We start from the raw sequence: 15,180 nt of genomic DNA on the forward strand, positions 1-15,180 counted from the left end.
TTTTGGGCACGATGATCAAAATTGCTCTAAGGAAAGGCCGATCATTGCGGGTTTGACCCAGAAATCTGCGATGACCATGGCTTCTGTTACGCCAAAATCTTGATGATCGCCTTGTGCTCAGTTGGAGATACGCTGAGACTTGTGAGAAAGAAAATTTCTCCTGTGAGTGAGGTATGTCACTCCCGACCACCTAGACCCTGAAACTGTGAGCACTGAGGCTCCTATGTTGCCATTGGGGCACTATATCCATGAAGGCTCTATAGCCACTAGGTCCCTAATGTAGCCAATAAGGCTTTGTAGGTAAATCGGGCTCACCAGATCTCCGCTTTGATACCATGTTAGAAAACTGGAAAGAAAATAAATGATTTGAATTAACTAGTAGCTCACAAGTGAGCACATTGCACCTGGAGGTTGCACAAACTGGAGTGTACACACTCTCATCAATTAACCAAAGATGATTCAATATATACATCACAAAGGAATAGGGAGGTGAGAAAACACTCCTACAACCTAGGAAATAATCCTAACTTAAGGAGTTATGTTACAACATGTAAACATTTCTCCATTAATACAATAAAATATTAATTATTTTCAACTTTAAATTAATAGTCAGATGTAGAATCTCTAGTGATAAATTCAAGATGGTTTTGGAAATGTCTCATTTTCTAAGAATTCATCTTTACAAAGACAAATATTTCAGTGAATATATGTATGTTTTGATGTGTTTCTTCTATGTTATGGATAATGACATCTTTCTTGTCATTATATGTGACTTTTTACTTTGTTTTGATTCTCCCCATGTGATGTGATTGTGGGGCCATCATCATTAACACATTTGATTATAAATTTTGGTGTTGGTTTGTGAGGTGATTATAGGGTCATCAACATTAACACATTTGTTTAATAATTTTAGGGTTGGTTTGTCAAAATCTTCATAACAAGGATTGTTATTAAATTTTTAATGAATCTAAATCAAATATTAATTAGTTTTAACCTAGATTGAATTGAATTAGTCACCAGTAAAATTTAATTATATTGTGTAAGATAACATTTTTATTTTTGCTATTGAGCCTTGTTCCCCATTTTATTAGGCACTATGTTTCTTTAACCTAATTTTCTCTAGGGTTTCGTTGCATTGATCTAGAGAAATAATTGTTTGATGATTTGACCTGAAGTTCTTAAGATTGGAGTTGTGTTTGTAGATACATATAATAAACATTTATGAATTCAAATTTGTAGATTAGTTTAAGACAAAGGTCCAAATCTTAAAAAGTTACCCAACAACAACAATGATTTCTCTTTCACTCAAATTGGGCTACATTTACATTTACATCAAGTAACATATCACATTTTTCTTCATCTATGTCCGCCATTTCTTTGCAATATGTGGTGCAATTACTAGCTATATATTATAATAATAAAATAATATTGTTTTATAAATTTAAGGAAACCATTATATTGATATACAACTAACATCCATATTTTATATATAAGCCTTGATATAGTCTAAAACATAAGGGTTGTCTAGTTTATTTGAAATAGAAATGAAGTTTGATAAAAGATTAATTTAATTGAATGTATATGTCAATAGAAATACCATGGTATAAATCCATTTTATACATAATTTGTCATAAGAATTTCACCTTCACTCATTTGATAAGTGACACCAAACATCCATAACCCACCACTTTTCTTAGGGATTTCATGCATTGATCTACATGCTCGCATGAAGTGTTGGTCCATGTAAATGCATTGATTTACATACTCACATGAAGTGTTGGTCCATATCCATGCATGGAACTACATGCTTGCGACAAGTGTTGGACAAGTGCACAAAAGTAATGGAAATGCATACTAATACATGGCCATGTTCCTAACAAGGTTGGGAGTTAAGAAGGCATACACTATTGGAAGAATGTTGGGAAGAATGGAGGGGATGATTGTTGCAAAGGCGTTAAATGGAGGAGAAGTTTGCAAATATGCTCTAAGAATGTTGGTAGGTACAAATTTAGGAGCTAGGAATGCTAGTGGGCATTGCAAATTTGAACACCAATATTGTACCTTCTTTCTAATTGTTATCTTAGTGTATTCAAACAATAATGACCCTATGGTTATAATACTCTAACTATTGTAATGGAGTTGAGATGACAAGATCATCTCTTGAGTTCCTTAAGAAAGGGAAAATGAATAGGAACAATGTGATTGTTGTGTAGTAATTGTGTATTCCTCCAAACTCTTAGGTTTTCCAGTTTTATGTTCAAAACTTTCCATTGAGCTTTCCATAGTAATGTTGTGTTGTAGATTCTATTTCTTTGATTTGATACTAATTGTTCCAAGATTTGGGAAGATACAATTTAAGGTGATAACTTAAGCAAAATACTTTTTGACTCAAATCCAAATTTGAGATCAAGAAACCCACCACCTGAGGACTGGTTATAGACCACCCCACCTGTGTAGTACACTACTTCAACCCATACAAAATGTCATCTCACTACCACAACCTAATATCACACGTCAAATTTTAAGTTCAAATGAATTATAGAATTTGAATATGTGGCATTGATAAACCATGATATTGGCCCATGGTATTGTAGCAAAACCTATTAACATGTTAAGAATTTTCATGGTATAATAAGAATGAATCTAGCAATGTCATGTCAAATATTAGCGAATTATGGCCTTTTGAGTATATGATATTGATAAAGCATGATTTTGGTATTGTTACAAAAACTATTAAAACGTTAATAATTTTCACGGTAAAATAAGAATGAATAAGGACTATTGTAACCATATAAGCTAAATAGCTTGTAAATGCCAATAGGCATGAGTTCATGATAAGAATTACAACACTTACCTTGATATATTTCACATTGTCCACATTATTAAAAAAATCATAAAAAATAACTAAATCATAACTTTATTTTAAGTTATTATTATTAACTATAAAAACAATTAATATGAGTTAAACAAAATTCTTAACCATGGATATTCACTCTTACTTTACACTTTTAAATAGTTTTTGTTACAATACTATGGCTTATCAATGCCACATACCCAATATGACGTGTTGAGATGACATTTTCTTTAATTAGTTAATTTGAGATAAATTAATTAAAAGTGCATAACTAATTTGGACATAACTATTAACCCTTGATTGTGAGTATTATTATGAATATTTAGACATATTCCATGGAGATTAAATATTTACATCCGTATAATTAAATTAAATTTTTTGAAAAGCCTATTATGAAATAAACATGCCTATTAACATAATTAATAATAAAAATAATCTGAAATAAAATTCTAATTGTTGAGGCTTCAAATTTGATTAGAAAACTATGGAGGCTTCCCCATTTTCTAGGAAATTTTTGTAAATTCAATTTAGAGTGGTAAAGCTTCAAGATTTTCTGTGCCCTAATCATTTTTCATGGCATTAAATCCATTTCCACCCTCAAGACTAGTTTCAACGCTCCTACCAAATTCCTTAGAAAAAATATTACCAGATTCCAGCCAATTATGACTATGGTGGCTATTATAATTTAGTCCATTTTTACTTATTATTACGTTATTTTTTTTAATTTTGATAAAGTAAAATATATCATAAAATAAATTTATTATGGATTAATATATATCTAATTATATCCACTTTTTACTGGATACAATAAATCTCTTTTTTCTAAAAGTTTCATCTATAGACTTGAATAAGGAAGCCTTTTCTCAGAATCTCATGGTTTACCAAAATCTTATTTCTTTGTTTCTAATCTGCACTCTTTTCGCTGTTTAGTCTTTGGTTTATTTACTTTCTTTTTACAGGACAAACAGCTTAGGATGTCTACATCCATGTGGCGTGCAGCTACTTTTCAACATTTTGATATTCGATTGAGGAAACGTGATTCTTACGTCCTAACTTAGACTTTTCATATTTTGAATATTTGGACGTATTAGCAAAGTCTACCGATATTTATACTCTACTGTTATCCACAGGTAGGTGGATGAGAAAGCCGGAGGCCAGGATCTACCATTCATATTCACTGGCGACTCCATGATCACCAAGTCGTTACATTCACGGAAACTGCTGTTCACGACCTCAAAGTCTTCGCCTTGATGTTAATTTTCCAAAAATTTCCGAATCCGTCCCGCCGTGTGAGCCCCCCGAAATGCATATACTTGGACGGGGAAGGGACAGGAGAAGCGATGGAACTAGATTAAATTATTTGATGTTTTGCTAAAAACTAATTTAAAGTCTGAACTTGATTCCTTCAATTTAAGAGACGTTCTTGAATTCTTTAAGAATTACTATCATCTAAGAATACCTAGCTCACTCTGTTGCAGTTCGTGATCATTTTTGTCTTCCGAACGCGTATTCGATGCCTATCATCTCGTTTTCTGCTCATCGAATCATCTGTTCATCTCAACGCCTTCTTCATTCACTGCCTCAATACCTCTTCTTCCTTATCGCTACTCTCGGCTGTGCCTCTCTATTCCCCTGCTCCTTAAGCTTGGACGCGCAATATCAGTATTGTCTAAATACTAGTAAATGCGGGACTGCGCATATACATTATCCTTTCGGTGTAGGAAGCCGTGGATGCGGCCACCCTAGCTTCCAGATCAACTGTGTGCAGAACTCTAGTTTTGTTATCCCGATTCGTGGCTGGAATTACACAATACTAATGTTTCTCCCTCCTATATTAGTTATTACCAGAGGTCAGAATTGTCAATTCTTGAATGATAGCAAAAATAGTCGGATAAGGGACAGGAAGGGACAGGAGAAGCGATGGAACTAGATTAAATTATTTGATGTTTTGCTAAAAACTAATTTAAAGTCTGAACTTGATTCCTTCAATTTAAGAGACGTTCTTGAATTCTTTAAGAATTACTATCATCTAAGAATACCTAGCTCACTCTGTTGCAGTTCGTGATCATTTTTGTCTTCCGAACGCGTATTCGATGCCTATCATCTCGTTTTCTGCTCATCGAATCATCTGTTCATCTCAAGGCCTTCTTCATTCACTGCCTCAATACCTCTTCTTCCTTATCGCTACTCTCGGCTGTGCCTCTCTATTCCCCTGCTCCTTAAGCTTGGACGCGCAATATCAGTATTGTCTAAATACTAGTAAATGCGGGACTGCGCATATACATTATCCTTTCGGTGTAGGAAGCCGTGGATGCGGCCACCCTAGCTTCCAGATCAACTGTGTGCAGAACTCTAGTTTTGTTATCCCGATTCGTGGCTGGAATTACACAATACTAATGTTTCTCCCTCCTATATTAGTTATTACCAGAGGTCAGAATTGTCAATTCTTGAATGATAGCAAAAATAGTCGGATACAGTCTTTAGAATTTGCAGGCACGGTCTTCACATTTAAGGCTACAGTGAACCTTACCCTATACGTGTACAAATGTAAGGAACAAGATCACTTATCTCTCCCGAAATGTAATGCTAGTAGTAGTGTCTATTACTCGTACAAGAAGGAGAATTCGACTTCGGCGTGTTCTATGGAACAAGTACCAGTTTATGCGGTAGTAATACAACCAGTTGCAGTTCGACTCCAACATGAAAGCTGTACGTCATGTCAGGCGAGTGATGGAATATGCGGTTACAACACTTCGGTTTCAACTGCGCCTCCTCCGTTCGTTTGCTATTGCAACGATGGACCCCGTACTGACAAATGCCCTGGCCATGGTATGCTTTATCTTAAATTTCCGCAAAACCACTTACAACCGCTAGTTTAGTTAAAGTGTTATGAATTTAAGGTGTTATAGGGCTCATCTTCATTCCCGTCATTTTAAAGATTTCAACATTAATATCAATAGATGTACATCTGAACTGGAAGCAATCTTATTAGATGCAGATATGAATCCTTCTAGTTATGGTCCTCGAAACAAAGCAGATATGAATTCTTCCAGTAATGGTCCTCGAAACAAAGCCATTAAAATAATAGGTAAATTTATTATTTCTTCCTCTTCTGTTTCTCCGCTTTATCGCTACCCAGAATTGGTTTCTGTTATTCTCTTGGGCATTTGCCGATAATCGCATTGATAGATCAATATCTTCATTCCAAAGCAGGTTGCTTCATTGGATTAGCTGCGCTTAATTTCCACTCTTAAAACTATGATTTCTTCAAATTGAAAATCACTCTTAAGTTGTATCTTGTTAATTTCTACTATTCTCATGGGGTCAAATTCATACCAATCTCTCCATTCTACTGCAGGTTGCATCTTTGATGGAGTTGGGCTGATAGCAATAGTATCGCTGTTCTTAACGTCTTATGCCAAGAAGAGAAGCCATCCTCCTGATAGCTCTACTACAAAGGTTGAGAAATTCCTACAGGATTATGCTTATGAAGCGCCGATGCCAACAAGATATTCACTCTTAGACCTTAAGAAGATCACGAACAATTTTGCAGAAAAGTTGGGAGAAGGAGGTTATGGGGTGGTGTACAAGGGAAAGCTTTGGAACGGCGCTTTAATGGCTGTTAAGCTTCTTGATAGTCATAGGCACAGCCAAACAGAATTCATGAATGAAGTCACCACAATTGGACGGGTCCATCACATCAATTTGGTTCGGTTGTTGGGATACTGCTTCGAAAGCCGTGCAAGCGCACTGGTCTATGAATACATGGTTAATGGATCTCTAGAGAAGTTTATATTTGCCAAAAGAGAGAATGGGGAAATTTTAAGGTGGGAGCAATTGTATTCAATTGCTTTGGGTGTGGCTCGTGGAATTGCTTATTTACATCACGATTGCGAAAAACGCATCATACACTTCGACATCAAACCTCAAAATATATTGCTCGATGCCGACTTCACCCCTAAAGTTGCTGATTTTGGTCTAGCAAAACTGTGTGGGAAGGGAGAAGATCATATTTCGATCACGGTGCCGAGAGGGACGCCCGGATATGTTGCGCCAGAGGTGTGGTCGAGAGATATGGGTCCTGTTACTGATAAATCAGATGTCTATAGTTTCGGCATGTTGTTGCTAGAGATTGTTGGCGGCAGAAAGAATATCGATGTCCAGGTAAATCGGTCCAGTCAGTTATACTTCCCCGAGTGGGCCTTCAAGCTGATTGAGAGCGGCGAGTTGGGGATGAGATTGAGAGGTGGGGAAATAGAAGGTGCAGATGAGGAGAAGGCGAGGAGACTTGCAAAAGTTGGATTGTGGTGCATTCAGTACAACTCCAGAGATCGTCCTTGTATGACGAGGGTTGTCCAAATGTTAGAAGGAAATGGAGAGGACGTTCTTAATCCTCCGTTACCCTTCAATTCCTCGGCTACGCCTGAAAATCCTATGCTCTCTTCCATTGTAAATTCTTCTTCGGTTGAATTTATATCGTAGCTTTCCATATTTGATCGTCTTTTGCAAACCAGTCTTCGCACTGTTGCGAAATCGATCCCCGGAAAACCATGGAGAAAGCTAATGACCTCCAACAATGTGCAGTGACAGTCCCCAAGCCATGATTTGTTTCCTGACAACATGCAGTGAGTATGTTCGCTTCCTGAAAGCCTGTAGAGCAAGCTATTTCAAAGTCTTCGCATTGTTGCGAAATCGATCCTCTCACTCCATGCCATACTTTGTGAGAGTGATTCGGTGACAATTATAGGGAAAGTTGAATACGCAGTGACAGCCCCCGAGGTTTGATTTGTTTCCTGAGAACATGCAGTGAGTATGCTCGCTTCCTGAAAACATGCAGTGAGTATGGTCGCTTCCTAAAAAGATGCAGTAAGGATATACACCTCAGACCGTGCATATTGTAATATTGTCTACAATCGCCTGAATACAATAATCGTTTTCATAACTTTTTGTTTGAAATCGCCTGAATAGAATAATCGTTTTTATAATTTGTTTGTTTGTTCTTCATCGAAGACGTGGCACACGTATATTGTTGGAATTTGAATGTCATGTGGCCACATAAATGGTTAGTTGCACAGATGTGTAGCAAAGGAATTTACGTCTATATTCCCCAATGGGATCAGGAATAAATCCGTCGTAGGGTTGGGGGTGAGACAAACTGTATTGTACGAGTTGTTTAAGCTCAAAACCGAAGGTCATATTTCCATCGCATATTAATTTGGAGCCCGCATATCATTAAAGAAACAAAAATAGGAAAGGGTACGTTGTTCACGCATAACATTATTCCACATATTTATACATTAAGCTTAACTTAAGATAGATTGAATATCTCAACTACCGAGAAAATGCAAAATATATCTCAACCACCTATTTAAATGGAATCTAAAAGCTCTGGCAGATTTAACAAACTTCTAACAAACAAATATGAGTTAATTATTTTTATTTTGTGAAATTAAAATTTATCAAAAAATAATTTACCATAAAAATTATAAATATATTATTAAATATATAATTAAAATAATATGAATAATATAATAATTAAATTACTCATTATATCTATATAATGATTGGATGACTAGAATAATAATAATTTTGATTTGAAAAAGTGTATCAAATAAAATAAATTGTAATTATATTGTATATTTTTAAAAGAAATTTTATATATTTTAAAAAAATCATGTATTTTATATAGATTTCCTTTATATATTAAAAGAAGTTATTCATTACTTCGATGGGTAGAGGACCTCGACTTGTGTGAATGATAGACAACGACTTCAAGGGAGGTGATCACCTTGACTTGTGTGAATGATAGACAGTGAGTATAAGGGAGGTGATTTGGACAACTCGCAAGTGTGGCTAATAATCTTTGAGAAGGCCACAAGAAGTTTTAAAGAGTGTTGGTATGTTTGGTTTTTTTTCTTTTTCTTTTAGGATATCAGAGATATGGAGGGTGGTGTAAACATCGTGGAGTATGTATATACCAACTTGTGCATGATCACTCTCTCGAAAAACTTACTATGGGTAGTTACTATTGGTGCTAGGGTTCTCAATGTTCCTCTAATAGTGGAATTTGTCGTTACATTTAAGACCCTCGTGATAAGGCACCTTAAGCCTCTCTTGGTGGTTGGCTATCAAAACTGAGTGGAGTTGAAGCACTCTTTTTGCCTGTGGTGATAGTTCTAGAAATGCTTTGAAGGTTGCTAGTAAGGTTTCTTATTGGTTCCCCTACTTATACTTGGTTCCTTCTGGCCCTTTCTGTGGTGGTGTGTTTCAATTGTGCTTTATATATTTGTTTTGTAGTGAATTCTGTTCGGCATGAGCATAACAAGCCAAGACAATTTTGGCTTTGGGTTTCTAGTGGCTGGAGTTTCTTTGGGGTTTGCAGAAGTGCAAGGGTGCACTCTAGAATAGGTTGTCTCCGCTTGGGTGTGACCCTGGAGCACTTGTTAAGCGGGGGTATTTTACCTGGCTCAAGGTGGCATTGGTGTATTTTGGTGTGACTGATAATGCAATCCTTGAAATTGGGCTTCAAGAGGTAGAGCCTAGGTAAAAAATCATGGAGTATAATTAGTGTGGTAGCCCTATGGTTCGGGTTGTTATGCCATGGTAGAGAGGCCAGGCTTGGAGGGTGATGGGGCCTCATGGCCCACGAAGGGGAAGAGGTGATCAAGTAAGAGTAGAAGAAGCCATGGGGATCGACCAAGTAGAGCTAGGTGAATACTTGGAGCATGACTCGGTCCAATCCCTATGCCGTGTCGTTTAGACATTTTCTTTGGATTGTTTGACATGCAAATTCATCTTATCTTGACCACGCTTGAGGACATGCATCGACAATGCCATGAAAACAAGAATGAAGTGATTGCCTTTCTTAATGATATGCAACAAAATCATTGGGACATTCAAGATCATCAAAATTCCCTACTTAGAGGCCAGAGCTGAACCAATGACAATTTAGATGATTTGAAGGCATGTCTGACCCATGTTGAGTTCGAGGCCCATCAAGATTTTGATCATCCTGGTCCTAGTGTTAGTAATGCACCAAATGTACCTCCAGTTTTGTGAAGTCGATTGGTTGTATATTCATTTCATGTGTCTTATGGGCTATCTAGCTGGTTAGTTTATGGTCTTTATGTGAAGCATGGGAGGTTTTCCTTAAATTTTGCATTCTTTTCCTTGCCAACAAATCTGGTTGGACCGAGGCTTGGGGAGCAAAGGTTTTTCTAAGTATCAAATGTAATATTTTGCAGAATTAATAGAACTTTTTTTACTCACAAAAAAATCATAAGCTATTCATTGTTTAGTTTATATTATAAATTTACAATTAGTTATGTTGTGCCGAAAAATTTATCAATAATTTAATAAAAAAATTGTATTTTATTAGACATTTCCTTTGTTACTCATTCTTTATTTTACATTATAAATTTGAAATAAGCCTATTGATTTTGGATTAATAAATCATTATTTTATTATATAAATGATAAATATTTTATAATTTTAATAATTTTAATTTTAATTTTAAAATATAGAAAAAAATAGCAATAAAGTATTTATAATAACATTTTTCATTAATTGAGATTTAGAAGAAACTTAATATTTGGAGCTAGTGTTCAACTTAGAAAAATAAATGGGGTTTAAATGTTAACATGGTCATATGTCATATGGGGTTTCAAAAAAACAACATTAGTCATGTGTATGCAAACGTTCTGCTAAATACTAAACATAATTCTACTATATTCATGTAATGTGGTAATGGTACAAAAAATTATGCTATTCTGGTGTTATTGTGTCTCAACTAAGAAGCATTGTTATTACAGTACAACATTGTATATCATTCCATTATACAATTTCTAGTTGTACTCTTGCAAATAATTGCCCTACAATCTTACTCACTACTTTTGTTGCATACAATTCCTACATGCAATTAACAGTTAAAATTAGAGAAGTTTTGACGAAAAATGGGCCCCAAAACAAAAACGTAAAGCCAAAAAAATCTTTATAACAACTAATAGGGTTGAAGATGATGATGTCAACCATGGGGGATGATTGGCATTTTTTGGAGTAAAAAAGTAAAAAGATTAAAAAAGAAAACATTTTTTTCAACTTGTATTTCCAACTTATATCCCTATAGTTTTACCCAAATTTCAAGCAAGACCACTTGTTTGATGCATAATTTAATTCCTCATCCAAAGAGTACCCATATTCCATACTTTTGGACCCTTCTGTGTAAAAAATGAGAAATACATGAGAAACGTGACTGCAATCACATCTTTTCATTTATTTCTCATTTTGGTGAGCGCTCGTTTGATACATAATTTAATTCCTCATCCAAAGAGTGTGCATGTTCCATGCTTTCGATGGACACTACTACATGAAAAATCAGAAATAAATTAAAAATGTGTTTGCAATCACGTTTTTCCATGTATTACTCATTTTTCGTGTAGCAGGGTCCATAAGAAATATGCAACATGAGTACTCCTTTGATGAGAAATTAAATTCTACATCCAACAAGTGCTCCCACTCAAAATTTGTGTAAAACCATAGTGAGATAAGCTGAAATACAAGTTGAAAAAAGTAGTTTTTGTTTTTTCCCCTCTAAAATTTGATGATGTAATATAGTCTTATTTTATTATTTCCACTAAAATTTTAAAATATTCCTTAGGAGACCCATTATAGACTCCAAAATTTCTCTAATGCATGCTCAAATGACATAATTGTTGTAGATGTTTTCCTATCATTTGATTTTGTAGTCTGTTAAAAGTATTTCAAGCTTCTCCTTGCTCTAATTCTTTGCATTTCTATTCAATTTTAATCATTTTCCTCTCCAAATCTACACTAACTTGACTATTTTCTTTATGACAGTGATTAATCATAGCTTGAACTTCTAGTAAAACTTTAATCAAATTTGTTTCCGAAGTTGTACCAAACCTATTATGACCTATGGTATAACCTTTCCCCAAACTATCAATAATTGTTTCATACTTCTGCATGGTCCTATGACTTGTCAAGGCCTCTTAGAAGTCTAGTAACGACTTGCATAGAAAACCTATCATGACATGTCAAAGGTTTGTCTTAACCTATGACATACCCATTACCATCCTGCGATAACACTTGTTATAATCTTGTATAACAATTTGTAACACCTATTACAAAATGTATTGTAGTCTTGCTACAAACTATGCCCAGTTTACTAGGGAGACTAATTGGCACATGTACTAGTATATTTAGTTACTAGCCAACAATAATTTTTCTACCCATTAAATCAATAATCTATCCATAATATTGTATTATTACATATTTTAACACATAATCATATATCTTCAGTATGAAAGAATAGAGTATGCAACAAAATTTCTACATGTCTTTCAAGAGTCAATGGAATGATGACTCCACAACTATTCAAGCCCTAAACCTGAGCCACCAAGCTCCCAAAATTACTTATGAGCTTACATAAATAGGAAGCGTCCAATTTAGCATGGGTAACTAAATGACTTCGCTTCAGTCAGTTATAGATTCCATTCACAGGGTTCACTGGCTAATTAGTCAGTTATAGAGTCTAAACTGAGGACTCATTGACTCTCATCAAATTAAGTCCATGTTAGAACTCCATAGTTACCATAGCTATAAAGCAAATTCCCAAGCTCTCAATCACCTAGGCTCTCAAAAAAGATGCATCAAATCAAGTATGATTAGTTGAATAATCACACTTCTGTTACTTTTAGAGTTCAAACCCATAACTCACTGCCTAATCCACTACTAAGTACTTCACTTAATTCAGGTGCTCCAGGTCTTATTCCCTTAACATATACCCACATGACTCAACAAACACACCATCACATTATTTTCATGTCTGCACCAAGAATATTGTATCCTTATAATAATTTTGATTCATAAATAAAGCACATATATACTAATACAATAGGTTGAAACCAAGAATTATCCGTAAGGGATGATATGCTACTAACTTCATGGGTATCTATTTTCCCATTACTAAATGCATATTTAGTATTCTTCACTCGCCAGGGTACCAAGCCATAATAGCCTCCAACTACTCCTTTTCTTAGGCCATCCAGATAGGCCTCTAGGTACCGTTCAAGCCCTTAAATAATCCTCTTTGCATTCCAACATATTAATCATGTTGTCAAGTTTCACTCGCCCTTCCAGGCTAAGGCATCCCCTTCTTTGAATAATAGTCCCTTGGGTGATCCACCTTGCTAAGTACTTCATGATCATAGACCCAAAAGGCCTATGTCACGTATGATTGTTGCTCTGAAAGCAACATAATCAACACCATAACAACCTTGATTAGATTCCTATATTAACTATTTCACATATATTGTAGCAATTAGTTGTCAAACAACATGCAACAAACATGCACATGCTTACTAATTGACATCAAAATATTTTCGCATATATATATATATATATATATATATATATATATATATATATATATATATATATATATATAAAATAGCCATGTCGGACCTTGTCATGCATGGCTCTAACCACGCACGCACCATTATCAAATCATCAAACTTTAAACAAAAATAATGTGTGGGCCTACCCTTCGCCATATGCTTAATTATTTCAATACATACATTGAAATAAGTACTTTTAAAATAGAATGGGCCCACAGCAACCCCTCCATAAGCATGATACTCAACCACATGCTCCATGTGACCATAGGTTAACTCTTATATGTATATAACATGACCCATATAGCATACCAATATAACGCACAATTACATATATGTTCCCATATATTATATTATAAATATATATTTAATTAATTAATACTTATGGCATATAAACATATTATACATATTATATGGTATTCCAACATTATATATCTATAATATGATAAACAAATAAATTGGCCCATTATTATTCATGTCACTCGAAGGATATAATGCAATTGAATTGCGTTGACTCTTTAATTAATTGCTAGTTGACCAAAAATTAAAGAGAAAATTTATAAAGTGAACATTAGAAAGCAAAAACAATTTATTTCTTAAATTTTTTTGAACTATATTTATTTACATTCTCATTAGTTGAGATCCCTTGAGTCTTATTTCGTAATGATGTTCAATGTATGATGAGCAGGGTAGACCACCACCGAATCATCTATTTGTAGGGAAATAAAGATAATGTAATGTACGATTATGAGCATAATATTAACAGTGACATTTACTATCTCACAGTTCAATAAATAAACTTGTGTTAGCCTGCGTACCTTGAATGTTTAGTTGGACGTCTTATTCCAAGTTAACACCATATTATGTGTACGAAGTTCTACCCAGAAGAAGTTTTTACTGTATTAAAAGTCAGAGACAACTATGGTCTACCTATGTGGAATTAGCTTTATTCTGAATGATTGACTATTGACTATGTGATGGTGTCACGATCATTTGACCTGTTTCAACCATTATATCAAGTTGGTCTACATGTTTGAAACTTCTTTATGTTCACTAATGCATTGTTCGTCGTCTATGGCCGGTCTTCCTGTTGTACAAGACGTTTACTCTGCGTCCTAACTGACCTATGATTAATGAAAAAGACACAATGTGCCATGTGGCATGATAGAATTGTAAGAATATTGTTCATGGTTCATGTGGTAGTAGTTCAGTGGCCCAGGTGGCATTAGTTAGCTGAAGGACTAGTCAAAGTTGGCACTATCCAAGAGGGCTCTCAGTTTCATTATTTCTATGGCTAATACAAATGGGGCCAAAATACGATGACTATTAGTCGGATATGCAAATTATTGGAATCGGATATCCGACACATAGGTTCTCATCAAACCGTTGCTGGAATTGGGTCGAGTAGTCGAAATTTTAGTAACCATCAGATATTCGATGACACAGATGTCTATTATCTGACACATAAAAAGGCCAAAATGGTCATTAAAGAAGTATTGGATTTGTTCCTTAAAGAAGTCACATTTTTTGTATTTGGCATACAGTTGGTGCTCTCTTAAGACCTGCAGAACAATACAGAGATTCTCCTTATGTTCTTCCTTGCTTTGAGAGTAGATTAGTATGTCATCAATAAAGATTAATATAAACTTATCTAAGTATTGATGAAATATGTTATTCATGAGACACATGAAGGTTGCTAGGGAATTAGTTAGTCCAAAAGGTAGCACTACAAACTCATAATGTCCATAACGAGTTCTAAATGTTTTTTTATCTTTATCCTCCTCCTTTATCCAGATCTGATGATATCCTGAGCGGAGATTGATCTTTGAAAAGACCATTGCACCCTTTACTTGATCAAATAACTCATCAATTATGGGTAAAGGGTATTTATTTTTAATGGTCAGTGTCTTTAAC

General features: G+C 34.8%; 1 protein-coding gene across 3 annotated transcripts; it reads left to right on the forward strand.

Moving 5' to 3' along the window:
• The first annotated feature begins 4,854 nt into the window (after positions 1 to 4,854).
• On the forward strand, positions 4,855 to 7,767 carry LOC149175711 (putative receptor-like protein kinase At5g20050). Of its 3 annotated transcripts, none has more exons than XM_089422940.1 (3): positions 4,855 to 5,683; positions 5,892 to 5,942; positions 6,213 to 7,767. In XM_089422940.1, the coding sequence occupies exons 1-3, from the start codon at positions 4,948 to 4,950 to the stop codon at positions 7,334 to 7,336; spliced, it is 1,911 nt and encodes a 636-aa protein (XP_089279066.1). In that variant the 5' UTR covers positions 4,855 to 4,947; the 3' UTR covers positions 7,337 to 7,767. The 3 variants fall into 3 exon arrangements, with proteins under 3 accessions (XP_089279066.1, XP_089279065.1, XP_089279064.1); XM_089422939.1 differs by having other exon boundaries at positions 4,894 to 5,683; positions 5,853 to 5,942; XM_089422938.1 differs by having other exon boundaries at positions 4,898 to 5,683; positions 5,847 to 5,942.
• The last annotated feature ends 7,413 nt before the right edge of the window (positions 7,768 to 15,180 follow it).

This window comes from Pinus tabuliformis, chromosome 4_1 (assembly GCF_031772625.1).
Source record: "Pinus tabuliformis cultivar Carrire ecotype Pingquan chromosome 4_1, CPIR1, whole genome shotgun sequence".
Lineage (NCBI taxonomy): Eukaryota > Viridiplantae > Streptophyta > Pinopsida > Pinales > Pinaceae > Pinus > Pinus tabuliformis.

Coding starts and splice junctions, on each gene's coding strand:
- LOC149175711 (XM_089422938.1), top strand. CDS start 4,948: ATGCCTATCATCTCGTTTTCTGCTCATCGAATCATCTGTTCATCTCAA. Junction 5,684..5,846: donor TGACAAATGCCCTGGCCATG/GTATGCTTTATC, acceptor CAATCTTATTAG/ATGCAGATATGAATCCTTCT. Junction 5,943..6,212: donor CAAAGCCATTAAAATAATAG/GTAAATTTATTA, acceptor ATTCTACTGCAG/GTTGCATCTTTGATGGAGTT.